Raw genomic sequence first — 27,982 nt, 5'->3', positions numbered from 1 at the left:
TCTCTTCTCTATGTGACACTTTCTCTCTTCTCTTTATTTCTTCTTCATCTTGTTTATTGTTCCTATACTGTGGCATATTGGACTCAAAGATCTAGCCTTCTTCTTTTCTGATCTTTGACCTCTCTTCCTAGCCAAAGAAACAAATATGTACTTCTCATCCTATTAATCACTATGCTTTTTTGAAATTTCTTTCTCTTGCATACATAACCTAAGCTTTGAATATCTTATCCATGGGTTGAAAGTATCGTACCATATTAGTACGTATTTGCTGTATGCACCATCACAATTCACAAGACATGGTTTGAGTAAATCAAACTTATGGAGTGAAGTATCTTTAGACATTCTTATTGTTTACCAACTAGAACTCTGTTGGAGTACTCATCATTATTGTAGCTAACCTAATATAGCTATTGTTTGAATTGGATGTTAAGACAGTATTTTGGTAGAGTGGGAAGATGCATAATACCTTCATTGACCCTAATTAGAAGAGAGTCAATCTTGCCACGTGAAGAGGGTAATATATGGCCTTAACATCTCCTCGTGCTTGGTTTGACAAAATTTAGTCATCCCTTTTGCGACTACAGATTTATGAGAAGTCGATCATTTTTGATATATCAAAAGGGCCTCTCATGGACTTTTGTCATTCTTTATCTTCTTGCATTGAGTAGCACATTCCAACAACGGTTGTACTATCCTAGGAAACATATATCTTGGACTTGCTTAAGAACATTGGATAATTCTTTCCTTGTCTACATTACTGGTTTTATTCAATTAATCAACCTGTATACATGCTTAAGGTTTTAAATACCGATATTGGAACTTGTATTCTTTTTTCTATTGGATTGGTACAATATTGGTATGGTACTAGTAGCGACTGTATATACTGAAATTGAAAACATCAAAAATAATAAAAAGGTATGGGTACCAAGTAGTATGGTTGGTACTAGAGTCGACGCAACTGTCCTAAAACGGACAGTTCTGGTCGTACCGAGCCGTTCCGGCTATGAAAACGAAACCGCTGTCAGAGGGGGAGAAGGAGAAGAAAAGAGAGAAAGAGAGAGCGAGGGGGGAGGGAGGGAGGCTTGCGGAGGGTGGCAAAGGCCGGCGCCCGGGGAGCAGGCAGAGGCCGTGACCGTTCGATTTGCCGATTTATTTAAAAATTGTAAAATTTTTTAGCGATCGGGCCTCTGTTGCGAACGAAACAGGAGAACGGCCGCGGCCTCCGCCTGCTGCCTGGGTGCTAGCCTCCCACGGCCCTCCGCTGGCCTTCATCGCTCCCCCTTCTCTCTCTTTTTCTCTCTCCCATTCGCCCTCTTTCCTGCCACCTCTACTGTGTCGGTACAGGCTCGGCATGGCCCGATGCGGGCCCGTGCTGCCGGACAATCGGTTCGATGCCCAATACCGGCACAGTAGACCATGGTTGGTACAATACTGCCGGATGCATCGCTATGTACTAGTATGAGCTGGTTAACCAATACCTACTCGTACAGACTATTTCGACGTCTCTGCACCCGTACAAGTGTTGGTTTCATATCAGAATAGTAGGAGACTGATGTTACCGTCTTGTTCTGATGGTTTTTGAATCCATGCACATGATATTACTTCCAATAAGGTTTTGATAGAGGTCTTTCACCACCAAAATAGCAATTGGAATCTAACCATATGATTGGATGCTCGTTTATTTCTTTTGTTGAGTTTGGCATCGCTACTATTTTTCAGTTTTCAAGTTTCATGAAAACTAAAACTAGTATTTTTTTTTGGAATATCTAAATCTAGAACTTGTTTGATAGTCACTTGGGTTATGTTTGGTGGCAGTTGTGCTGGTGATGGCAGCTAGTGTTGCAGTGAGAGTTGGTGGTGTGGCACCATTGGTGACTGGTGGCCGGTTGCTAGGTTGTCAAGGATGGTGGTGGCGGTGGAGTGACCATGGATGATTTTGGTTTTCAAAAAAAAAAAGGGGTGAAAACTAGATTTTCTTTCAGTTTCCACAATTTCTAGAAATTGAGAAAGGGTTTTCGACAAATTGAAAATGGAAACTAGGTTCCAAATGTCGTTTCTGCCTTGGTTTCTGTGTTTTTCAAAATGAAAATTGAAAATTGCAAACTTGCAGCGATGCCAAACAAGGCCTTTTTATGTGATCTTGTGGACTGATTACCGAGGCTGTTGAAGCTGGATGCGCTAATTCAATCTTTAATTAGTTGTTCTGGGTGTTGTTTTTGGTAAAAGTTGAGATTTCTTCATGACCAAACTAATGCTAGTCATGTGACTTTGATTATTTTATCTTATTTTGACTCCATTCATCCTTCAGATTTTCAAGTTTGCCTTTGTCGTTTTATATTGTAACATTGACTACTTGGTCTGATTGGCTTTATTTCCCTTCATTTTGCTTGCAGTTTTATCAAATTAACTTTATCCCTTCCTAATCTTCCCCTCATCATTGAAACCTGTTTCATAGGACTTGACACACCATTTTACCAGGGATGTGATGGCACAAGTTGTTGTTTCTTAATCCGATCTTCCTGAAAATTTTCATCTTTGGTAAATTTAAAAGGCAGGAGATTATTATGTGGAAAGCTTCGCATCATGTGCTTTGAAACGTAGGCTAACGATTGAATGTTCAGCTGAAACTGACTGAAATTGTTGAAACTATCTCACTTTAAGCCATTTTTGCTATTCAGGGACTGATATTGAATCTCTGTTATCTTGGTGAACCTTGGGGGACAATGAAGCACTGTCGATGTTCACTTTGATATTCCCTACTTGTTTTCTTTTGAAAACTAAAGCAATTTGTTATCTCAGTTAAGATGGTAAAGCCAAGCAAGATCTATGGGATCTTTCTTGCTTTGAATTGTTAAGTGGAGTCCTTTGAATTTGTTTACTAGCTAGGAAGCATTACAATAAAGTGATGTGAAACTAGTTGCCTTATTCTTATGAATGCATCTGTAGAATATTGCTGCATATATGATGTTCTTGCTAGCAGAATCTATGCAATATCTTGCTGCATAACCACCTTTAATATTCTAATGTGTTAAAATGGCTGACTTCTCTTTTCAAGAAGGTGTTTTTCTTTTTTCTTATTCTTTTTTGGGTCTGCGTTTGCATGTAGAAGGTAGCACTCCAAAGTTTCCATCTTTTGCCATACAATGTGCGGTAATATTCTTGTGCAATGAATATGGCTAATATATCATTTTGAAGTAAACTCAAGCACAAAAATCAACTGGTTTTTATAAATTTTTAATGCCTGAGATATGTTGGTTTTGTAGTTATTTTATGTGTTTAAAGCACGTATGCTTGGTAACAATCATTACTCCTTTGCTATTATCTTTTTTCAATTTTTAAATAACTTGAAAAAAACGAAATTGGGTTGCATCGAGAAAGTTGCGGAGTCAGACTTTTGTTAAATACTAAAATTATGATTCACATACCGTGGTGAACAAAGATGTGGTTTATTAATAATTATGTAGAAAAGATGTTATATGATTTCTCATATAGAATGTGTCTCAAGGTAAAATATGAATAAAACAATGATAGAACACTATTTGTCACCAATTTTTTTCTTGGAATTCTATTTTCTGACAATTTTCCTTTTATTGTTTTTATTATTTTTAAGAAAAGTATATATTTATTAAAGAGGATATGAAAGTAGACTTCTATAAATGTGTAAATGTAATCATTAAGGCAAATGTGCCAACTTATTGAGATGTTAAAGTCTCTAGGTAGCTGTTCAAGAGGCATGGTATCAAATCCCGCCTTCACTAGGCTTTGGGGGTGAATGGGTATTTGGGGGAGGGCTAATTTCCACTTTGCAGCTGATTGCCACAGGCTTCTTGTAATGGAAAGTAAAAAGGGTTGGTAGCTGATGTCTCAATCTTAGGTGTCATTGTAACTTCTGCACATGCTGAGACAATGCATATTTTAATCTATTGTTCGAGCTTTCCAAGAACCAATGGAGCATGAAGAAGTGGCTGTCTTTGTAAGTGCCAATATACAAAATTATTGCTCGTTTTATCTTTCCTCCCATTTTCTGTCCCACAATTAAGTAATCTGAATAAAATACAACATTACAAAATCACAGAGTCTTTTGTTCTTTTTAAGTACTACTTGCACTTTAAGTTATGCTTTTAAATTCTCTGGTTACCTTATACTTAAGGACAAGCTTCCAGTTTAACTTTAGATATTACTCTAGTGCATATTATGATTCAGTATACTGTGGACCTCGAGGTCTTCATGTTTTTGTTTAACATCATAAAAAATATCCAAAACTTACTGGTTAAGATAAAGATTTCTGTTCTTCTGATCAGTTGTGTGCAGATTATTTTGTGAAGTAAAAAAAAAATATGCGATTCAGATGTTGCATTTATTTCTTCTCAGAAGTTTTATTTTTATTTTTTTAGATTTGATTTCCAAATCGAAGTACTTTAAGGGTTTCATAAGACTATTGCTATATAGGTTAAGGAGCACAACTCACAATGGACACAGATCTTAGTCAAGTTCCAAGAGCCTTGTAAGCATTCTATCAGGATCCTTTCCATGTTCATGATAAATCTGTAAGTTCTCTTCCATCTTTTGTAATGTTCCTATACAGTCAAATGATATGCTGTTGTGAAGGTTTTCCATAAGTGGACTTCAAGGATGGCTCTTCTTCTGTGTTAAAAATTTATTTTCAAGTTGCTAACCCTTGCAGGTATTTTCGGAATTGATGGGTACTTAGCCATTTTCTCTAGAGGTTCGTCAAGGCAGGGTAGTTGTAGTGGAAAAAGGTCATATTTCACTCTGGCTTGTACACTTTAACAAATCATCCTTTTAATGCACTTGAGCACACCATTCTTGTCTGTTAATATGCATACTCGATATTTGTTTTATTTGTGACTTTGTGTTAACTTGGTTTTATTGACAAGTAAGGTGGTGACTCTTTCTTAAACAGAATTCACAAATTTAAATTATTGTCAGTAACAGGACACTAGCTTACTTCAAAATTATATAGAAGCCTTAGGATGAAATACCTTGATTTTTTACATCTAGCTGTTAAGATTCTCATACTTGTTCTAATCCATATGCAAGGTTTCTGAAGTTATTTGTACACTGTCCACTTGTTACATTAAACACTTGAGTAGAAAGCAAGTACTATTTTTAATGATACAAGCATCCATGATAAGTACACTCCTCTCTTCAGCTCAGCTTCCATTCCGACAAAAGATTTACATCGTTATCTTTCCCATGTTGACTGCAGTCAATGCTCTTCTGATCCTTCTTCACTTTGGGGTGAAAGCCTGAAATGTAGAGTTAAAAAATGAGTATTGAAATTTGGGAACAGAGAGATAAAATTGCATTCTAGAGATTATGTATCTATGTAGTTGTTCCATGCTACTTAACTCCAAAGTTTTTTTTGCATAGGAAATTAAGGGAAGGTTATCTTGGAATGGCACTTACAGCAAAAATAGTCGCATGGCCAGGGTCTGCAAGGTGAGCAAAGAGGTTATCGATTGGACCAGTGCCGGTGTAGATGGCTTGGAACCAGGCGCCCATCACTGCCAACATTGCCAGCCTTCCATTCTTGATCTCCTTAGTCCTCAGCTCCTTGACCTTCTCAGGAGATCCACTGCCCCATCCAAGTGGGTCGAACCACAAACCACCTGGGTATCCTACATCAGTTCCAGTGAGCTTGTTGTTCGGGAAGATTGGATCAGTGTTAACACACCCTGGCTTTATGATGTCAGCCCATCTTCTCCCCTCAGCCCAACCGATGAAGATGAGCTCGATCACAAAGAGGGTGGTGGTGTCTGTGAAGTATTCCAGTTCTCCTGCTGTGTACCATGATGGAGTGTTGAGAATGCCAATCTTTGTAAGGAATTCAGGGATGAAGATGCCAGCAGCGCCCAACATTGCCCATCGGCAGTGTACGAGCTCCGCTTGCTGGTTCCATCTTAAGCTCTCCGGATCAGATCCTATGTAAGACCCAACAACGTTCAATTTGGATGAAGGAATGCTTCTTTTTTAAGTTCCAATTGAATAAAATGTCTTTTGAAACTCTTTTTCTGGTCACCATTGATTATCAATTCACTAACACATTTTTGAGTTTGAAAAGTATTTGAATGTTTTGTACTAAATATTTAGGATGCATTAGTCAGTACATCTATTTTTCGTTTCGATTGAGATACACATGAAAATATCAAATTTCCACACACACACACACACACACACACATATCTGCAGTCATGGTTTACTCATCAATTTTATTCTTATCCTTTTTAACAGTTCAGTCTCAGTGGATTTTAGGCTTACCGAGGCCTAGGGGATCGAATCCAAAGTCTCCTGGGAGGCTGCATCCATGGAAGTGAAATTGGAATCAATACAAATCTGCCTTTCTTTTCTTTTTCTTTGTGGTTTTTTGGGGAGGGAATTATGAAAAGGAAGAAGTTGAGGGTGATCGAAAAAAGGAGTCTTTACCTGCCATCAAGCCATGGAGGAGGGGTGCTGCCTGGGAACCAGAGTGGCCTCTCTGTTGTTGCTTCAGCAGAAACTGAAAGTGCTCGGCGTGCGGTGGGTGCAATCCAACACTTTTTTTGCCTTAGTTTCATTCCTCCAAGGAAGGATGCCTTTGTTGCACCCAGGTCATGCCTACTCTTCTGAGAGCTGAATCAAATCCATTCAAATTTATGTAATGATCAGAGGTACAGAACACCTTCCTTTCTTAGCACATTTGCTTTAGACATATTACATTGATCAACAAAGAACCACACAAAATAATTTCCCATGCAAGACAACCTCTCCTTCATCAGAAACAACTTACAGCAAAGATCTATTACACTTTCTACAATAAATGGCTTAAATTACATTGATCAACCAAAAGCAAGCTTCTTCATAAGCAATAACAATTATTCTACATGTAATCAAAAACCAATTTACATAAATTTGTGCAATCATACAAAAAAAGAAGAAGAAGAAGAAGAAAGGCAAATCTAGAATTTTCCTCTTGAGAGGGATATTTACATGAGAAGGATCTATAAAAGGAATTTTAACATTATATTCTTTGTCATGGATAGCTTTTGAAGAAGATAATCTTGCCTGGCAATGGCAGCAACAGCAGAAGAGGTGGCACAGACTGAAGCCATGGCACTTTCCTTGTGGTGGTGATGGGGGGGAGCAGAGTAGGAATAGGAGGCACCAGTTTAATGCATGGAATGGGCTTATCTTAGAGAGATAGGAGGGTGGTCATGTGAGGCCGTTGTGTTCTGACACGTGGCACAGAGAATCTGAGTCCTGGATCCTTCACCTCCAGAAATTAGCTGACATGGATGGACCAAAATCTTGTGGCTGGTAGCCAAGCAGGCCTTCGCTGTGACAAAAAATCATGTTGGCAAGAGGTTGGCATTCAGAGTCAGACCAATGGATAGCCAAATTCTCTATCTTTTCCTATGTGGTCCAGACAATATATAAACATGACCATGACTTGATCCAGTTGGAAAATGGGTGAGGAGGTTTGATCCTGACCATCAGAAATGAGTGGTGTTGCATCAAGTTAGGCTATATTTTGTCCATGATGTTGGGTTTGTGTTCCTCTTGGATCTGGATTTTATGTGATCATGATGTAAATTGAAACAGTAATAGGTCTGAGAGTTGGAGCTGGACCGAAAGGACCATGCTAATAGCAAAGACTATATAACAAGATTACTAGTAGCAATCGCTGAGTCTTATCATATCAAAATAGAGTCAGGCCTTGGGTTTTAGCTTTTTTTAGACAGGAAGACTCCATTAATGTATTGAGCAAAGTTTTACAGTCTGCTGTGGCTTTGTTTTTACACTCCTCATTTTTGGACCATGTTTATGCTGCTAATAAAATAGTGGTCTCAGAGGGCTGCAATTCTGAAGGCCTATCAAGAAAACATTAAATTAAATGGCTTTATGAGCTCCAAAGACATTAGAAGATTCAAAACAAAATTGCTGCACCCAGCTTAGTGAGAGCCAGCACTCTACAAAAAAAAATGGGAAAACCCACCAAACTTTTCATTAAGAAAATAAAAAAAAACAATACCTCATGTAGATTGAAAATCTTTGTTGTTCACCACAATCTACAGAAAATTGTTTTAAGAACTCATCTCTTTCACCTTGCCGAACCAAATAACTGAACCTTGAGTCCAGAGACATGAAAGGAGAGGTTTGATACTAATCTATGTATACAAAGTAGAGGAACTGAGAGAGCTAGCAGTTGCATTGTCAGAATTTCTTCATTAAAGCATCAATTATCTGGAACATAGGATACAAGTGAAGAACCAAGACTTGCTTATCTGAAAAGCAAAGCACAATGCAGCAGATAAGGCCCCATTCTCTGCCAAATAAAGTCCACAACTCCTCATTGTCTGTGGCTGTATAAGCTGTAGAGCCACTTGGTGATGATCCATCCAGATAATTCTTACTCTATTGGAATCTGAATGCCAGTTCTCTTTCCACACTTCTAGTATTTACTTGAGAAACTGTGAGGATCTAAGTGTATATTTATTTTCACATTGATTATTTGCTGAAAAGATCTTGAATATTTATGCAGAACTAAAGAACACAAATAATATTTTTCGGCTAGCTTTTTTGGATGAGGTGGATTAGAGGATACCGCAACACGGGTCCATTTAAGTTGCTCATGAGTTGATCGTGGTGTTTGTGATTGAATTTGAATGAATTTAAAGTCTTAGCCTCGCAAGAACGCTAGAGGCTTAAATGGAAAAGGTACGTGAGGATCCATAAGAGTAAATGTTTAGTTCCAAGACGTTGGTTATATAGAATTAAGAAATTTAAATAATATCTTTCAGCTAGCCTGGATTGAGATAGAAACTAGCCTCACCAACTCTCCAAGCCATGGTTGGCTATAGCAGGGCTGCTCGTAGAAACAACTATTGCACTCATCTTTTTTAAGGATTGTGTTGTTTCTCAGATTTCTTAGTTCTCCAGTTCGGTCTCTGGAGTACCAAGTGCCAATAGGACCTAGGCTAGTTGTAGGATGCAATACATGCGAACCAGCACATCATGGCAAGAACAAATCTTAAAATTTACCATGCATGTATCGTAGGCAGGGCAATCCATCAAATCTTCTTAAAATTATATTGCATAATTACCCTACCATAAAAATTCAGTCATTTTGGACAAAATGCATATAAGATTTAGAAGTTGTCCTCCCTCCAATGTGTTATCCTTCATGCAGTAAAATTATAAAAGATTTAGTAATTACTCCTCCTTCAATGTATTATTCTACATAAATGGAAATTGTTTAAAGTCATAATATTTTGGATCATGAATTGCTCTAAAAATCTTGCACTACCATTATCCTTCCAGAAAATCCTTAAGCATCAAAGGAAAGAAATTTCTACAAAATTTACAAAATTGGTCCTCCTCCACTGTATTGTTCTCTCTATCTGTAAAAAAAATCTTCTGAATTTGCTGTCTTGTCCACATGAACTGCTCATAACAGCATGGTAAACCTATAAATCCTCTTTCCAATCTTGAATAGAACCATCTCTCTCTCTCTCTCTCTCTCTCTCTCTCTCTCTCTCTCTCTATATATATATATATATATATATATATATATATATATCATTTAAAAGCTATGCATAATTAGGGGTGGCATTTGGGTCGAGTAAAAAGTTTGTCAATTTCAGCCTGATCTGTTTATTAAACAAGTCAAAGATTCGGATCCAAACTTAATCTTTTTATTAAATAGATAATCTGATCTAACCTACATAACTCATTTACTAAGCAGGTTGAATCAAGTTAAATAGGGCAAACAAGTTAAGTAAGCTTTGAACGTTGTACCAAAAAAAGAAAAAGAAAAGTATGCTTTGAATGGGTTAAATGAATGAAGATGTGTTAAATAGCTTAAGTGAGTCAAGTTAAACAAGTCATTAAGTATATTTTAAATGGATTAAATAAGCCATGTCCTAATCCAACCCAATTATTGAATGCCTCAAAGGTCTAAACCCAAATCTGATCTGTTTAATAAATGGGTCTATATGGGTTGACATGTTTATGATCCAAACTTATTTATGCCTGTCCTAAATCTGCTTTAAATGGATCAATTGAGAGTCGTGTCCATGTCTTAGGTCATTAATTGCCACCCTACCATGGAAGTCAAATTTAATGGGGAAGCTGTGAACAAAAAATAAGTCAAACAAAGATCGACATGAAGCATTTGGATTCTTTGGATCGAGTTTGGGGAGTTATTCAGATTGAAAGGAGGTAGAAGTGGCTGCTTTGAGAGAATGGTGCAATGGAGAATCTGATGCATGGTTTTTCTCGACTAACTTGGTAAAAATGTAGCTCCCTACCGGGAGTTATTTATTTATTTAATTATTTTTTGTTTCATTAATGTAAACTGATGATGTTTCAACTATTTATAAATGTCATTATAGTCATCCTGGATTTTGCTTCATGCCCCTCTTGGATCTGGAGTCGTGTGATAATGATGTGAATTGGAACACCATTCACATCATGGAGTTGTTTTACCTTGAAAAAAGAAAAAGGAGAAGATGACCAACCATGTTGATAACAAGACTATTTGTAACAGCTACGAAGTGTTACTGTAGCAAAATGGACTCAGCTTTAAGCTTGACTTCAAACAGGAAGTCTCCAATAATTTATCAAAAAAGTTGCTGCCATTTTATTGTAACACCGTTTAGTTTTGGACCATGTGCATACCAAGAAATGCTGTACTGTATTGAATCAGACGATACCAAACATACCATACTGTACCGGTTTGGTGCTGGTGGCTTACCAATACTCAGTACGCTTGACGCACCACATACCATACCGTATCGATACTATGTTAGTGTGGCACCGATACGAAGTCCGATATCGGTAATGGCGAACCTTGGTTAATACTAAAAAAAAAAAGTAGTATCCCCAAATTCTACAGTTGCTAAAGACTATTAAGAAAATAAAAAGTTCAATAGTTTTATGAGCTCTGAAAGTTTTATAAAATGTTCAATACAAAGTTCCTAAACGCAGCCTGGACAATATAGGTTGATAGCCAACACTCTTAGCACACACAGCACACATACATACCCCTCCAGAGAACACCCCCCTCCCCCTCTTTCTTTATGTCGAAAAAAAGATGGGAAAAATCCAACAAACTTATATTGAGAAACGAAAAAAGATGTCACTTTAAGCTAGTGATATCATTCAAATTAAAAACCTATGCTCTTCACCACAATCCACACCAACTGGTTTGAGAAATCATCTCTTTTACCTTGTTGAGGCAAACAACCAAATCTTGATTCCAAGTGACATGAAACCTAGGAACTTTGCTCCTTTGTTTTCATCTTGCAGTGAAAAGAGTTTGGATAGGCGTCTACTTCTGCGAAGTAGAGAGACTGACAGAGCTAGCAGTTTTTTTTTTCCCTTCCTTTTCTTTTCTTTTCCCTTACCTGAGGAGAATTGAAAGAGCTAGCAGTTGTACACCCAGAATTTCTTCATTAAAGCACCAGTTATATGTACATAGGATACAAGAACCAATACTTGCTTATCATAAAAATAACAGCATGCATGATGCGCTTAGCCAACACCAAAATCCAGCTAGCATCATCCCATTCTTTATCAAATAAGTCCACATGGCATCTCCTCACTGCCTGTCTCCAGCTGATTAAGCTGTAGAGCCATTTGATGATGAGTCATCCAGATGACTCTCTCTTGGAGCATGGCTACTACTCCCCTCTCCAGCCTTCTGATGTTTAACCAAAAAACTAGCTCTTGCCAACTTCCTCAGCTTCTTCATATCACTCTCCTGCGCCAACTTAGAACTCTGCGACAGCCTTCCTTTTGCAGACATTGTTCTGCTCCTCTGGATTGGCACCTGCCATCGTGGTGGATTTGAATCCATGTTTGTCTGCATTGCTCCTTGCGGTGTGCCGCGGTCAGCTACGCTAGGAATGCTCACAGGAACCACTGTTGCACTCGCTTGGCTTATGGCTATTGTTGTTTCAGATTTCCTGTGCTCCAATTCAACCTCTGGACTTGGTGGTACAACAGGAATTAGGCCAGTAGTAGGCTGAGTGGATCCAGGAATGAGTCTGCTCCAGTATTTCTTTGGAAGGTAAAGCAACACAAGGCCTTTACAGATCCACTCAAGTCCCAGCTTAAAAGATCTCTGTGTCTGTGTGATCCTCAGGAGGCATTTGGTCAAAGCATACCATTCATTGACAAGCTGTGAAACAAAGCTAACAAAGAGGAGTAGGAGCATCATAATGCCAATTGTCTGCTGGTTTGTATAATTTTTGAAGTGATTGACGTCGAACACGAGGGCGAATAAAATGGCTTCACAGAGAAGTGATATACTCTCCACCATGTGAACTCCCCTCCTTATATATGGCTTGAGGAGGAAGAGACATAGGAACTGCAACATTGTGATGCTGAAAGCTATAGCACACTGGCTCTGACTTGGAACTGAGTAGGCTGCAGAAAGGATTCCCAATCCAACTCTTCGTATAAGATCTAAAATGAGGTAAGCTGATCTGATGCACCCGAGAAGCCTTTCAGAAGCACCAGCTTCTTCGTTGCCGTCGGCTGAGCTTGGTGCTCTCATTCTTCCAATGCCACTTTGCCCACTGCCAGTCCTCTTTGTTATGCTACTTGGATCATTTGTTTCAGCAGAGACAAACAATGGAGGACCCTTCCGGTCCTCAAAGAGAATACCGAACCGTGAGAGGAACGATGTCGGCGTTCCTTCAGCCATAAACCATTTTCCAGTGGTGCTCCTACCAAATAACAAATTGGAAAGCTGGCTGCACCTTGAATGATCTGCATCGGTGCACTTTACTTCTTTGTATAGGAACATACTATCCATGAATATAGTGCTTGTGAGGAACCATAGGATTGATAAGAAAACTGCAGTGGGAATGGCTAAGAACAAGGCACCGACGACTATCCCTTTAGTAGTGACACCTGAGAATCAATGGTAGTAACAGCATGGAGTCCAGAAAAAGCTGAAAGATTTCTTTAAGGTCAAGAAAGATTTAGACGAGATTTACCTCTAATGATGAAAGCCGATGCTTGGCCAATGCATGGAAGCATGAGGAAGAGGAGGAAGAGTTCAAAGCGTGGAATGGAGAGTAGCCCATGAACTGATGTTCTTGTCCTCCATTTTAGAAAGAGTAGTGTGATAAAATGCAATATGAGCAGGCCACCACCCCCCACTCCAAGCCAGAACAAGTTCATTTCTAAGTCTTGCCATCTTCATGTTTCAAAGAGCAAAACAATAAGGTTTGAAGAGAAGATGACATATTCCATGCCTCAGAAAGCTCCATCAGACAAGATTATCTTCCTAAAATGTTGCAAAATATCTTCCTAACTTGGAAACAAAAAGCGAGAGACCAGAGTAGACCTTACCCTTCATAATTCTCTAATTTCTTAATAACGTTGGCTGCAGACAGAGGTTCTCCTCTCTGCAGCAAGGTATGTGGAACAATTACCATCACATGGAAGGGTTAACGAGAATTCACAGAAGACTCAACTTTTTAAGTGGATATTTACCAAGAAATGGATGAAATATTCCTCAGAATTGAGAAGTTGCCCATAAGGAATATCTGCCATGGTCACATTCTGTTTTTGCTTGAACATACCAAATTCAGAGCCTCTATATGTTGGAGCTGAGTTAACTTCACATGATCTTTTGCGCTCCATAATTTTTTTAAAAATCTCAGAATCTGGTGAGATCATCGGCTGCCTTGATGGTGTAGATGCACAATTTGAACGCGGAGCTAACGAATGCTGTCCTCTTTTGATACCAAGAAGAGATCCTTTGTCATATTTCTTCGAGATATTACTGAAAACTATGTAAGATGAAGGATAGTTGGGCCAGGTGGGCGTGTCTTCCTTCTTCCATGGAAGCTTTGCTCTGGGAAGAAGCCATCTTAGGCCTCTCGTTGTCTCAGAATATTCAGCAGGCAAGCCAACTGAATACCAGTCTGACAAGACAAATACTTGCAAATGCCCAGCCATTCCCTGGGATAAACAACATTGTGCCCACTTATTATCTACCCTAGTTGAAACTTGACTCCTCTGTCTTTGTTTCATTAAAGTTAAACCTGGAGCAACTTATCAGAAATCAAGTATCATCTAGAGAGAAGTTGGGGCCTCCACCCCTCCTATTTTGGAACGAGTTTAAAAAAAAAGAAAGAAAAAACTTGAGAGACATAGCTCACAAGTATATGTTGACACTCACCAGAAGATTTCTTGATGGATCTGAAATGACTTCATTGTTGACCCCACTCGTTATACTGCCTATTGCTGCTAGATTTGCTGAGGAGACTGCAACAACAGCAGCTGCTAGTGATGTAGCCAGAATCCCTGCTGTCGCAAATGAGTACAGTGCAACCGATACAGCAGGCACAAAATCTACATGTGAACATTAGAATCAGAACGCTATGAAAGATATATGTGACCAACTTTCATAGAAAATATAGGGACTTCTTCTTTACTACAGTCACATGAGCCTATGAAACTTTTTTTTTTCTTTTTTTGAGGTAAGTGGAGGAAGGAAAGACCTTCCTCCAACTTATTAGAAAAGAATAAAGAATCCAGTGTTTGGAAGAGGGAGCAAGGAGGAGTGATATTGTGGTAGAAAGGTGTTTGTAGTGGTGAGGGTGATTTCTTAATGACTCTTCATGATAATTTGATATTGTTGTAGTATTGCCCTCTGTGATATGTAATGCTCTAGGTTTGTGCATGAACCCTATACTCTTTTCAAAGTAACCATCCTCACAACAAGAATTATTTTATGTTTATAACTGGCTTCTAGGCAACCAAGAATTCAAGTATCTATTCTTTTCTAGTATAAAATAAGCATGAAAATAGCTGATTAAGAGCAAATGAGAAGAGTGAGGGACTATACAATGTCTCAATTCCAGTTTGTTAGATTCTAAATTTAGATTTCCAGTGACATCCCTCACTTTGCCTTCAGGTACAAGGACGGAGACTATAGTCTGAGTTAGCACCTCAACAGTCACTGAGTAGAGAGCCTCCGAGAGTTGTTTCAGTCTGCATGCAAGAGAAACAAAATGAGGAGAGATATATCATGTAATTTGTAGAAAGTAGAACATTTTTTGGTCAAATTATCAGGTCTTTTTTCCCCAGGGAAAAAAGGTCTTTTTGGTAAAACATTTTTATCCTTATGTCTAATTATTAGTCAAAAATTTCTAATATGAGAAGCAATCTACAATATAAAACATACTCTTAACGTACATCATGGCGAATCTATAGCAATCAGTTGAGACAATTTTTATGATAGGCTGATGTCGAAACTTCAAATTTAGCTATACATATTTGTACTTTGCACTGATGGGAAGTATCAGGACCTGCTATCATGCCATTATGTGTTCTTCTGAAACATAAATATTCTGATGCTTATAATGCATCTATATTGCACTCATTTCCGTTGCCTCAGAACTTTTTTGATTCTCTGCAACTATAGTGTTATGTGATAATTCAACATATATTTTCTGAAACCAAAATCTTGAAACATGAAACCAGATTATGCTAAATGATCGGCAAAATATGAAAGATAGCAAAGGCAGGAAGTTGTTTGGCCGATCAATCTGACTTTCACACATGTGCCAAATCTGACCAAAGGAATCTTTAATGGAAAACAAAACACAATATTGGACTTTTAGTGGCCAGCTAGACCATCAAAGGATGGACTTCATTCCAACAGCTATAAATCAAATCTCCATGGAACCAGTATTCTGATTTCTCTTCATTGATAATGGATGCATCTCTTTTCTCAATAAAATATGGTGGCATCTCAATTTCTGATAAGATTAAGCATGTATGTTTTTTTTTTTTTTTGGTGAGAATATGGATGTTGATGCAAAGAGAAGCAGACAGAATAATCAAGTAAAAAGGAAATATGTTTTCAGGTAACAGCACATGCACCTGCCTTGCAACTTTTCCCCCTTCAACCTCTATGCTTGAGGCATCAAATCCGAAAACAGGTTTTGTAAATTCAACTACCACATTGATGTTGGCCTCCTTTGTAACTATAGGGGAGCTAGTACTCAGCACTACACTGGGATGTGTTGTATCTATCAAACAAATCCATAATCAATTAGCAAAAAACTGTTTTGAGAACTTAATATGATGCTAGAAGAGACAATATAGAGGGAGATTTTTTGTTTTCCTTTTGAATGGAGAGAGGGATGTACCATAAAGGAACACAATAGGCATAACCGGAGAGACAGCAATTCCTGATTGCGCAAAAATAGAATCAGGCATAAGCTTCACTGTTATAATTTTTGTGCTTGAAACATTTTTGAGCTGCAAAATAAAACCATAGCAAGTATCCATTAAATATTAGAGCATGGATGACTAATACTCTGCCTTTCAGGCCTCTCCATTAGTGAGAACAGATTGGAAAATATACAGCATGAGGTTTTCTTAGGAGCCAAGTATATCTTACTTCAAAACAGAAATGGCGATTCCCATGTGTTGCAGTAGGAACTGGTACAAAGCGGCCCACATTTGCTTGCAACGCATTCAAGATATCCTTTGTCGAATTTATCACAGGGATTCTGAAAGTCAAAATAAATTTCATTTCCTCAGTTCTGTTAGTGGCAAGAACAGTTCTTGGCACTTTTCCAATCTCCAACTCATAGGATGGTATCAATGTTCTTAGTTCAGCATAAACTCGTCGTCTATCTGTTGCAGAGCAGATTGAAGATCAGAACAGAAGATGATTAGATTGAAGAAGGTAATATAAAAATCCTACCAAAGTAAACAAGATGGATCGAGTGCTTTGTCCTTGTGAATGAATTTCCTGCCTGATCAGAACAAAAACTTTCACCCGTTTTGATTACTACTCTCCCATACATCACATTTGAAGAGAACACAATAACCAAGCTATATCTGAAGCCAGGTTTAACAATTTGCAATGTCGATGCATCTACATTGGCAGGCCCATTAATCATTACCTACAAAACAAATCAGGCTTTTACCAAAGAAAGAAGTGATTTTCTCACAAAGGATCAATCAAAAGAAGCTGATGTATTGCTTTTACAAACTTCATCAGTAGAGATATCTTGTACCAATAAACATGGGTCTTTTGGTTGCTCAAAATTTGGAAAAAAGAAGAGCATCTTGAATGAATATAAAAAAGAAAAGAAAAGATGATGTATAGTCAAGTGCAAGTTTATGGCACGAACATTTCACGGCATCAAAATGAGAAAAAATTGAACCAATTACTTCCACAGAGCTTCGATCTTTTCTTGAGAGGAAATATTTGGGCTGTAGCTCACCAGAATATATTAAAACAATCAAAGAGTACAGCAATCCCTCACAGAGCTTCAATCTTGAGCGCTGCAAAATGACATTTCAAATTGATTCTGTGAGGACCAATGCGGGAGAGTTGGGCACTCGGGGGAGGACTACAAGGATCCGCTGCGGGAGCCGGGGGCGGAGACAATGATGCAACCGGGGGCAGAAGCGACGACACCGATGATGGTGGAGGGTGATAAGAACCTCGGGGATGACACTAAGGCAGAGATCGAGCGGGAAGAAGGTTGAGCGGCGGCCGGTCTTCGGCCCGTGGCTCGCCACGGTGAGAATCCGGCAGGCTAGTGCGGAGAAAGGGCTGCAGCGAGCGAGGAAGACTACTGAGTCAACGTCGGAGTCCTCTGGGCCGAGCTTGTTTTCCTCGCGGCCGAGCTCGCCTCGGCCGACTTTGCCCGACTCGCCACCTGACTCAGATGGGTGGCAAGAGCTTACAAGGTTGCGCCGTCGATCATCGTTTGGGACACCTAAAGCTCTAGGTCTACTCACATAGCATCTCATTTAATGATTTTTATTTGGGAGCCTCTACTCTCGAATTTTCTCAAGGTCAATTTCGATGGATGCATGCTTGATGGTGGCAGGAGGAAAGGTATAGGCTTCGTTATTAGAGGTTCGAATTTTAGGGTAGTTGTGATTGATGGTGGTCAGATCTTCGACACCTCAGTCCCAAGGGCTGAGCTGAGGGTAGTATGGGCCGGTTTGGATTATGCTCGGTATGCGTTGCAAGCTAGAGCTGTACTGCTTGAGGGTGATTCGGCTACGATCATTGGCTGAATCCAGCGGAGCGCTGGTGGTGTAAGTGAGTATCACCCCCTGCTTTGAGACGTCCGAGCCATGGTTTGTGGAGAGGTGGCCTTCCAAGCTAAGCACGTGTGCAGAGAGGCTAACGAGGCTCCAGATTGGGTGGCCTCGTATGTGGCAAACTACTTCGGAGAAACCCTTTAGGTTGGGGAGAGGGAGCTGCCTAGTGCACTCCGAAATCTGTTGTTTTTTGACTTTTTGGATGTATCCATACCAGAATGGTATAAATCATCTGTTTCAGCAAAAAAAAAAAAAAGAGGCTGCGACACTTGGCAGCAGGATGTCGGATCCGCGGTGGGAGTGCCTGGGTCGAGGTCCGGATTTGAGTTGCTATGGGATATGGGCTAGCCAATAGGAAATGGAGGGGGATGACCTAGTTGACTAAATGGGAGGCTTGGAGGTTAGCACGATGGACGTCAGAACCGGGAAGCCCAACTTGAAGCGGCCCAGAAGCTTGACCTTGGCCCTGAAGCCCAGCCTGGAGGCGGCGGGTCTAGTGGGCCAGACTCATCATTTGGGCCGGTTTTGGCGGACACTTTGAAGGGTCCTATTGTGAGACTTTCTTCCCCGGCGCTATCTCAGATGGTCGAGCGCCTAGTGGAGGACCTTAACAAGAATGGAGATACCATGCCGGCTAAGAGAGCTCCACTAATGGTGCTGCCAGTGGCCCCAATGAATGTCGGGCCTAAGGAAGGTGGCGTATTCGAAGCCTCTTTGCGCCCTTCTTCCCATGGTTTGGCGGAGGGTCATCCATCGGAGGCGGTGAAGAGGCGGGTTGGTCACCAGTGGTCCAAAATGGAAGTATGACCATTCGCCACATGTGGATTTGGCTGTCTTTTTTTTTTGGGGGGGGGAGGGGGGGGGGGGGAAGGGGGGCACGAAGGGGTGGTAAGGAGAGTCAAGGAGGCATTGGCGGGAACAAGCGAGCTGTGGAGTAGGTGGGTGGACCTAAGGTAAATGGGCCAAGCCTAAAGCTTGAGGGCCTTAGCTTAGGGGATCCCGAGTGTGCTCCTCAACCTTCAGCATGAAGATTCTATTTTAGAAATGTTGGGAGGAGGGGAAACCTTCTTTTCTCCCTACCTTCAGGAGATCTATTTTAGAACTGTAGGGGGGAGGGGTAGCCTTCTTTTCTCCCTGCCTTCAGGAGACTAGTGCAAGTTCATAGTCCATATATTTGCTTACTTTTTGAGATGCGGTTGTCAAGAGGAGTCTCCTCTATGCCAGATGGCGGCTGCCAACGTCATGGGGTTTCTATGCAATTGAGTCCTGTGGTCTTGCGGGGGAGGAGAGGAAGGGGGCATCATCGTTTTGTGGAAGATTGGTGCGGCCACTGTGGATGTCTTCCACAAGTGCACCCAACAAGTTGTATTGGTTATCTCAGTACCAAATGAACCTCCGTGAATTTTCTTGAGTGTGTATGCAAACACTGAATACAGACAGTGATGGATTTTGTGGGATGAGGCCTCTAATCTAATCAGACAAAACATTCCCTCCCTAATTGTGGGTGACTTCAATTGTACTGAGGGGCCTCACGAGAAGAAAAGGGGCAAGCCTTATTCTGACAAGATTAATTACAGGAAGTTTCGTGACTTCATATCCGACAACGGCTTAGTTGACCTTGGCATCTCTAGACCTAGATTCACTTGGTACAATAACCAACTTGATAGAACAGAGTTTGGGAGAGAATCGACATGGTTTTTGCTACTGGCAGTTGGACTCAACAATTCCCAAGCTGCCAGGTGCGTCACCTTCCTTGGATTGCATTTGATCACTATCCAATCCTTGTTAGTACTGATGTGAGCATGAGATATTGTGGCCCCTTTCGGTTTAAGACATTGTGGCTTGACTATCTTGAGTCTCGAGATATTATGCTGGGAGCTTGGTGTGTGCCAGTTTGAGGGGTACCATGTAATGTGTTACTTACAAATTAAAGCTTATCAAGCAGAGATTGAAGTGGTGTAATCGGGAGGTGGTGGGCAACATATTCAGATGGGTCGAGCTTGTGGAGGCAAGTATTGCTATCAGACGAGAGGATCAGGGTGGTGGTCTATCCACGGGGGAGTTAGCTATTTTAAGAGCCAAGCTATCTCTCCATCATTCTTTGTTACGGCAGCAGGAGGTTCTCTAGTGCCAGAAGTCACGAGTCTAGTGGATCAAAGAGAGGGATAAGAACACCAGATTTTTCCACTAGTTAACTATCATTAGGAGACAGAGGAACTTGATTCGCACCTTGAGGGATGATACGGGTCAAACTACCAATGATAGTGAGGCGATCAGATAGGTTATCTTTGAGTTCTTTAGGTTGAGGTGGACTGAGAGGCTTGGCAAGGGAGGGCCCCACTCCTTTCCACTGCAAAGTTGAGAATCAGGTGAATGCTACTTTGATTGCTCAAGTGTCTATGAAGGAGAACCAAGATGCTTTCTGGTCCATGGTGGAGGACAAAACACTTGGTTTGGACGGGTTCCTCCTATTTTTCAGGACGTATTGGACTATCATTTGACATGAGATGGTGGCGGTAGTTAAGTAGTTCTTTAGTGTTGCTGACTTATGGAAGAGAACCTATGTCATGTTGATCCCAAAGAAATAGGATGCTTCAGAGCCCAGTCACTATAAGCTGATCAATCTGTGCACTATTTTATATAAGGCAGTAGCACGGATTTTGGTGCATAGGATGAAGCCAATTCTTTCCGGGCTCATTAGCTCGAAGCAAGATGCTTTTGTGGAGGGTCAAAGTATCACCAACAATGTCCTCCTTGCTTTGAAGAATTTTGATTTCCACGAGGTTTGGATCCGGTAGTTGCTAAGCTGTGTGTGGGCCCCATTCTTCTCAATATTGATCAAAGGCACCTCTACAATTTTTTTTGCTCTGCAATGGGTCTCCTCTGACCTTACCTATTCATTCTTTGTGCTGACACTCTTTCTCGAGCTCTATGGGTGCTTGTTTGGACCGGTTACTTGAAGCCTATGTGCCTGCCCCGGATGCACGACCACTCTCCTACCTATTCCTTGCTGGTGATAGCCTTCTTCTGGCTAGGACCTCTATGAGGAATGTGACTGCCTTTAGAAAGATTTTGGAGGACTATCGTGCTACTTTGGGCTACAAGGTGAACCTACATAAGTCTGTCATCTACTGTCATCTACTTTAGCATGAAGACTAAGTCCCAGTTGAGGCACTCCATTAGAGAGTGTATTGGCATCTTGGAGCAGGAGGGGCCTTGGCATTACCTAGGAGTGCCGATCACCAGGCGGAGGCTTAGGAGAGGTGAGTGTGCTATCTTGGAGTGGAGCATTTAGGAGCACCTCAAGGGGTGGCAAGCTAGGTCCTCGTTGATGATGGAAAGGTTGACCCTGGTGAGATCCGTCCTCAGCTCAATACCGATATATCTTATGTCTAATACCATCTTGCCAAGAGCCTCTATGATAAAGCTTGAGCAGCTATTCTGCAATTTCCTATGGGGCTCACATGGAGGTGGGCATGGAGTACACCTGGTTGCATGGGATCCATCATTGGGGAAGGTGACTCTCCATGGTGATTTTATGGATTCAGGGCCAAGCCAGGGAGGCGGGTGCCAATCCCTTGCTCCAGGATATTTAGAACCATTTGAGAGGAGACACTTTACTATTATTAGGCACATATATCGAGAAGCTAATAAAGCCACATATTGGATGACTTCCTTTGTAGCCTGTCATTCTAACGAGGTGTTATAGACTGATAGGTCTCTTTCCCTAAGGGCTTTTCGGGATATATCGTATTTTGATTTCTTTAGTTGTATTCATACCAGATTAGTGTGAATTACCCATTTTAGCAAAAAAAAGGAACAAATTCTGACCAGATCCTTTTTCTTTTTTCTTTTTTCTTGAGGGAAAAGGAGGGTGAAACACCCACCAAATTTAACCTATACAAATTAGGTTCTGAGAAGAGAAGCATATGTTATCTTAAACTAATTACTCAATCAGTTTAAGTATGACAATGATAGAGAGGCTTTAATGGAGTTGAAGTTCTTAATTTACTTCCAGATATGATGCTCCAAAATATACACATGATCAAAATCCTCAATTCATGCATAATGCTTCAATGCAAGATAATATATTATCCATGTTACATGAAAATTAAATCTGTGTCATTTTTATAAATATACTCACATCGCAACTTGAAGCATTGGAACACTTGAAGCCACCTTGACCAGTGCAGGCCTCACTGAATGTAATCCCAACAGTGATATTATCAGCACTTGTATATTTCATTTGAGTATAAACAAATGCTGTTGGTGGGATTGTATCTGTGATGCAAATACAAGTGAAAATTGCACAGGTGATATTCGGAGAAAATTGCTAAAGAAAGGTGATATTTGGGAAAGAGAAGTTAAGACAACACAAATTTACTAAAATTATTTTAATAAGGTAGAAACTTTACCAATATACCAGTTATAAGAAGTTGAGTTCTTTTCTCCTGTGGGTGTTGAGACAACAACAAGAAAATTATGGTATTGATTGGTGGTCAAATTTTCAAATACCATGAGATCAGTGGAGCAAGACTTCAGGGGCTGCTTGTCAAGCTGTTCAAATAAGTAGGATAGATTTAGCTGTCATTTGATAAGTGCATGCTATTCTTATCAGAACAAGATCATCTATTTTTATCAACCTCAATGAAAATAGAGTAGAAAACAACTTAATTAAAACAAATGGTCAAGGATGGGATGACAATCCATAACAGTAGAGAACTGATTTGCTCAAAAAGATATTTTTGCTTTCAGTCAAACAAAATGTCTCTCAGAAAAAAAAAAGAACACAGCTCAGCCAAAAAATCGCCAACAATTCATGAGTACCTGACTCCCTAGTTTGTTTAAATTCCAAATAATTATATATTCATTAAAAATACAAACAGAATTCATGGAGCAGTTGGCATTATAAAGTGCAATCTAAATATCTATATTTTCCAATTAGAATTCCAGATGCTCTGAAGGCTCTTAATTATGGACTCATCAGCCTGCCAAATTTGTTATCAGAAATCATTAGTGCAACATCTCATCACAATACAGAGCCCAGCAAGGTGAGCGGTCATGAAGAATCAGAACCTTTCTGAGTAGTACAATCCAAGTTCAAACATACTCCAGAACACTAGAAAACAAAGAGATGGTAGAGGAGTACCTCACAATACATGGAACATCCTGGATTCCTACAGAGATTTTGGCCATTCTGGTTCATAATAGAGTATCTAAAAACTGCTGTAGAGAACCTTGTTCGAGCCGGCGGCAGTCGATCAAAGTGTATATAGACTGCTGATTGAGCTAAATGATGCAACAGAAGCATCCCCCACAGAAGAAGTTTGAGAAGATTCACTAGACCCATCTGAGGTGTTGATGCCAATCTCACATCCAAGCTATTCACAGAGATCATAAGACATGGACATAAAGCTGGTGGAAGCAGCCAGCTTTGTTCTAAAGGCGACTTATAGAGTTTCATGTGCTTCAAAATGATCAGAAAACATCCTCAACAAAACATATCAACCACCAACCCACCACTCTGCCAGGCAACGTAACTGCATATTGAAAGCACTGCATTTACTGCTACTGGGGTCAGATAACTACAGCTCAAAGGGTAACTCAATGCAGCCATTTATTGTGTATTATTAGGGGAGGTGTAACAGTTCTCCATAAAAGAGTGGTCGAAGGACTGGGTGCATCTAAGCTGGCATTGTGCCTGCTCTCTCACAGGGCCACAGCAACCTGCTGAAATTGGGAATTCTTTCTGATAAGTATACTAAGGCTGAGATCAAATCTAGGGGCAAAATATTCAAAGCTCAACCAGGGTTGGTTTGCAGGGAAAGCTTGACCTGAGTGGGCTTGGATCATTCCAAACTTGGACTAGTGCTGTTGAGCTAGGATAGGGTTCGAGCCGAGCTCAATTCGAGCTCGAGCGGTCTGGTACTTGGCTCGGCTTGGCTTGTTTGCACCCCTAATAGTCGAAGCTCGCTGCAAGCTCATTTTGATGCAAAAATTCTTGAAATTCCTTGAATATTGCCCTCCTTTATTCTAGCTGCATTCTAACTGGCACAGAAAAAAATATATAGATGTCCAAATCTATGCCTGTGTCTATCTGACGCAACTGGAAAAAATATCTATGAGCAATCTCGATCCTTTTTTTATACAATTAGTCCTTTTGAGTATTATTTAAAATAATATTGATCAAAACTATAATAAAAGCATTCTACTAAAATCAGACATTTCGAATAAATTAGTCAAATAAATTAGTGACTAATCAAATAAATAAATAAAGGTTTAGCTCCTTGAAGTGGGCTTTGGAGTGAGTCCTCAAATAAATTAGTGGGCATGCACCAATAAAGATCATTCTGACCAGCATCCCCTAATCAAGCACTGCTAAGACTCACTAGGTATTGGAAGAATTTAGTCAAAGCATGTTGCTTAATTTCTCTAAGCATGAAGCCAACCAGCCTTATCTTGGACAAGCTGTGAGTATGGAAAAATCCTTTATCCTATTAACTGCCCAAAAGACTCAAAACTTAAGCTGATAGGAAAAGGGATGACAATGTTTTGGATGTGTAATCTCCATAAATCTGAGCTCCAATACCATATTAACAAACTATGTGATCCTCGACACTCAAGTTGATAGGAAACGATCATCAAGGTTGACAAATTTAGTCTCTTTATTCTTGTGGATGTAGAAAGAAGGATCAGAAGTAGTTCGGGAGTCATACTGAGGATGATATATGGAGTCATCTTTGAGTGCCTTTTGTTAGTACTAAATAGACTAATAAAAAGTGCCATACAAATTTGTTAACCTGGGCTGATCCTTCTCTCAACAGCTTAGATTTTGTGTTATGATTATATAACAAATGGTATCAGTGCTGTCAGGGTCGAGAAAGACTTAGTAGGGTCCAATAGAACTCGAGTCATAGGTGAGCCCCCCTCTTGAGTAGGAGCCAACAATGACAATGGCGTCACGAGGTTGGATGGGAGAGATTGTCCTAGTCCCACATCGATTAATAAAGGGGTGCGACATGCCGCATGGGTTTATTAGCTTCGTCTAGTCCTCTTTCTAAAGTTCAAACTTTTGGGTTGTGAATCCATGACACTGGCAGAGTGGGTTTTCATGATCTTCGACCTCTTTTGAGAAGTTGCAATCTAGAATACTTAGTTGGAAGTGAAAGGATTTGGCCTAGAACCCAACTAGGCCCGATCTACCAACTGGCCTAGAACGGCCCAAAGGGCCATTGCAAGTTCCAAATAGGGAGAGCTCGGCTTGAGCACAGAGAGTGGGAGAAGTCCTCCTCTGCCTCGGACTCTGTCGGAGACTAGGGAACCCTAGTCCCTGCTCTATATAAAGGACCCCAACCCCTTTTTTAGCCTCTTATCATTGACTGTCATCGCCTCTTTTCTCCTCTTACTACTTCTTGAGTGCCGTCCACCTTGGGTCACTGTGCCCGCCAAAAAATCAATCTAGAGATGCCGTTGGATCCCAATCTAAGCCCGATTCTCCTTCCTGTTGACAAATTGGCTAGAAATTGACCAAGAAAGGGCCCTGTTTACATCCCATTTTTTCAATCTGTTTCTTCTTTTTTTGGCAACCGACGCTACCACCTCTGGACACCGAACCTTTGTCTTGGCCTCCTTACAACCCTCCACGGCGACGTCATGGACGCCGATGAACGGCCAATGACCAAAAACGAAGAAAACCCCATGTTTCCTTGTTTTCTTGGCTTTTTTTTTTCTTAATTTCTCGTCGATTTGTCACCATCGCTGACTATGCACCGCCTCCAGGTGCCACCATGCCCTTTAGCACTATCCCCAATGACCCCGACTTCCCCTTCCTTTTCTAGGAGAGACAAAGCTTCTCTCTCTCTTATTTGTCTCTCTTTTTCTCTATCTTTCTTTACTATAGATTCAAGTTGACCCCAATAAGAAAGCCCTAAACTGTCCGGGTATTAGGGTGGCATACCAGTCCATTACCTCGGCCTTCATCGAGTATCTCTAGAATTCGATTACTATTGACCTTTATTGAGTCACCTAAATCATAGCTAATTTTGACAGATTGAGTTCATCTTGTTTGGGCCAACCAGATAGGCAGGCCCCGTCGCCCGATTGTCTTTCTCAACTCTAGTTCAGGTATGTAGCTATACACCTTACAGTATCTCAAATTGGATCGTTTTACCAACTTTTAACTCGTTCTCAGCTCTCTTGGGTTTTAGAGTTATTGATGATGGATTTTAATAGCTTTGAATAGATTTAACTAGTTTGCATAGTTAAACTTTGAAGATTCAAAACAAAAACAGATAAGTAACCCTGAGAATTCTTACTTATTTTTGAATTATTTGTTGCTTAAAATTTCATAAAATATAAAATAATATGCAGCATTGATGATTCTATGTTCTCTCAATTAAGAATCGAGCATATGATATTATGCAAATCATGTATGGTCATAAAAAATATGGTTTCATTGATATTTCAATATTAACAGCTTGTTTATGAACTATGAACTCCATGTTTATGAAATTTGCATTTTTGTTATAAAAAGATTAATTGTATGATTGTTTCACTATTGATAATTTATGAGCTCTATAAAACCATTTAATATCTTTCAACTTATTTATTTATTTATGATATATATATATATATTATGAAAATATGATTTAAGAACTATGATTATGGGATCTGAGATAACTGTGTACGACCCTCGTTTATGGGTTACAGTAGCTTGGCAAACAGCCATCGCCAGGTGATAATAGCTTGACACACGACCTTGCCAATGGGTTATAGTAGCTTGGCATATAGCTCCACCAGTGGGTTATAATAGTTGGCATGATATTGATTACGACATTGTCACAGGTATAAAGTGATTTTAGCATTCAATCCAAGAGAATCATTATGAATTATGATGTGGCAAAATAACAAAGGACTTATGACCTCATTTATGAAATTTGCACGATTTATGCATATAAAAAAGAATGGTTAATTTATGCCTTGTTTTATGATATTGTTACACTTAAATATGCCATTGTGTAACGGTAATTATTTTTTTTAAATAATGCATTGATTTATGAAAACTTATGCTTGATCTAGTAAGATAGTGCAAGATTTATTTGTTGAGCTGTGTAACTCATTTTTTTTTTTAAAGAGAAATAAGGTCACTATAAATGAATAAGAGTTTAGGCTTGAAGTTCGTGCTAGCAAGCTTGGTGATTTTGTAGTAGAATTTTAGTTCTTTAATTGACTATGAATCTATAGTAGAATAGTTGATGACTTTCTGAATTTTAAGGTTTTGAATTTTGATATTTAAATTTGGATTTAAGCTCTATACCAACATTTATTTAATTATTTAATAGATAATAGATTTAGTTCTTTTATTTTTATTTGAGATTATAATTGTTGACTTCGTATTATCGTGGATTGTACCTTTCAGTAACATAGCCGTATTATATTCTAGATTTGTGGCGTGGCAAGGTTATACTCCTGCAATTTGTGCTCTCCTCCTTCCCATTTGCTTGATGTCGAACATACTGATACCTTTAAGGGGTTGAAGTCTTTTTTTTTTTTTCTCCATAGGAGAGCCCAGCCGGCTCACTCCAAAGTTATCCTTAGGCCTAGCCTAACTGTAATTTTGGCGGTTGTACTGGTCTAACCCATGAATTCAATATGATTTTTGGCCCAATCATCCAGACAGCCTTTAAGATTGGAAACCTGTAGTGATTCTTGGAAGTTTTTCAACATGGCTAGCCATCTAGACGAAGAAAGCTGTACTTGGTAGCTTGGGAGAGAATTACAATATCTAAAGCCGTTGTTGGGGCATTCAAGCTTTGAGACCGAGGAAGTTAGACCATGCAGTTGAAATATCGTTTTAATGGGTGCTGGATGGTTTGCACCA

At 39.8% G+C, this 27,982-nt stretch overlaps 2 protein-coding genes across 4 annotated transcripts; both read right to left on the bottom strand.

Annotated features, from left to right (window-relative positions):
• Nucleotides 1–4,965: 4,965 nt before the first annotated feature.
• Nucleotides 4,966–7,208, bottom strand: LOC103718326 (chlorophyll a-b binding protein 7, chloroplastic-like). Its single transcript, XM_008807083.6, has 5 exons — nt 7,066–7,208; nt 6,448–6,633; nt 6,283–6,320; nt 5,431–5,945; nt 4,966–5,270 (listed from the first exon to the last, which is right to left on the bottom strand). The coding sequence occupies exons 1-5, from the start codon at nt 7,110–7,112 to the stop codon at nt 5,253–5,255; spliced, it is 804 nt and encodes a 267-aa protein (XP_008805305.3). The 5' UTR covers nt 7,113–7,208; the 3' UTR covers nt 4,966–5,252.
• A 4,226-nt stretch (nt 7,209–11,434) lies between these two features.
• Nucleotides 11,435–23,685, bottom strand: LOC103718327 (uncharacterized). Of its 3 annotated transcripts, XM_039133366.3 has the most exons (13): nt 23,252–23,685; nt 22,518–22,659; nt 22,247–22,383; nt 16,742–16,943; nt 16,433–16,671; nt 16,179–16,290; nt 15,914–16,058; nt 14,870–15,015; nt 14,201–14,373; nt 13,510–13,980; nt 13,366–13,421; nt 13,008–13,210; nt 11,435–12,921 (listed from the first exon to the last, which is right to left on the bottom strand). In XM_039133366.3, exons 1-13 carry the CDS (start codon nt 23,564–23,566, stop codon nt 11,624–11,626), a joined length of 3,639 nt encoding a protein of 1,212 aa, XP_038989294.3. In that variant the 5' UTR covers nt 23,567–23,685; the 3' UTR covers nt 11,435–11,623. The 3 variants fall into 3 exon arrangements, with proteins under 3 accessions (XP_038989294.3, XP_038989295.3, XP_088575731.2); XM_039133367.3 differs by lacking the exons at nt 22,247–22,383; nt 22,518–22,659; nt 23,252–23,685 and adding an exon at nt 17,268–17,784; XM_088719605.2 differs by lacking the exons at nt 22,247–22,383; nt 22,518–22,659; nt 23,252–23,685 and adding an exon at nt 17,175–17,634.
• Between the last annotated feature and the right edge of the window lie 4,297 nt (nt 23,686–27,982).

This window comes from Phoenix dactylifera, chromosome 4, assembly GCF_051530095.1.
Source record: "Phoenix dactylifera cultivar Ajwa chromosome 4, Ajwa_hap1_PhDact_Kaust_v1.1, whole genome shotgun sequence".
NCBI classification, from domain to species: Eukaryota; Viridiplantae; Streptophyta; class Magnoliopsida; order Arecales; family Arecaceae; genus Phoenix; species Phoenix dactylifera.
Note: the sequence above shows the minus strand (reverse complement) of the source record. Positions and strands in the feature narration are given on the sequence as shown.

Bases quoted from the DNA above. Each gene is read 5' to 3' on its own strand.
- LOC103718326 (XM_008807083.6), bottom strand. From the start codon at position 7,112: ATGGCTTCAGTCTGTGCCACCTCTTCTGCTGTTGCTGCCATTGCCAG. The intron at 6,634-7,065 runs GCAAGATTATCT...GATTTGATTCAG, and splicing joins GCTGTTGCTGCCATTGCCAG to CTCTCAGAAGAGTAGGCATG. The intron at 5,946-6,282 runs GTAAGCCTAAAA...GGTCTTACATAG, and splicing joins ATTCGATCCCCTAGGCCTCG to GATCTGATCCGGAGAGCTTA.
- LOC103718327 (XM_039133366.3), bottom strand. From the start codon at position 23,566: ATGAAACTCTATAAGTCGCCTTTAGAACAAAGCTGGCTGCTTCCACCA. The intron at 22,660-23,251 runs GTACTCCTCTAC...TTATTTGAACAG, and splicing joins GATGTTCCATGTATTGTGAG to CTTGACAAGCAGCCCCTGAA. The intron at 22,384-22,517 runs GTAAAGTTTCTA...TTTGCATCACAG, and splicing joins TTCTTATAACTGGTATATTG to ATACAATCCCACCAACAGCA.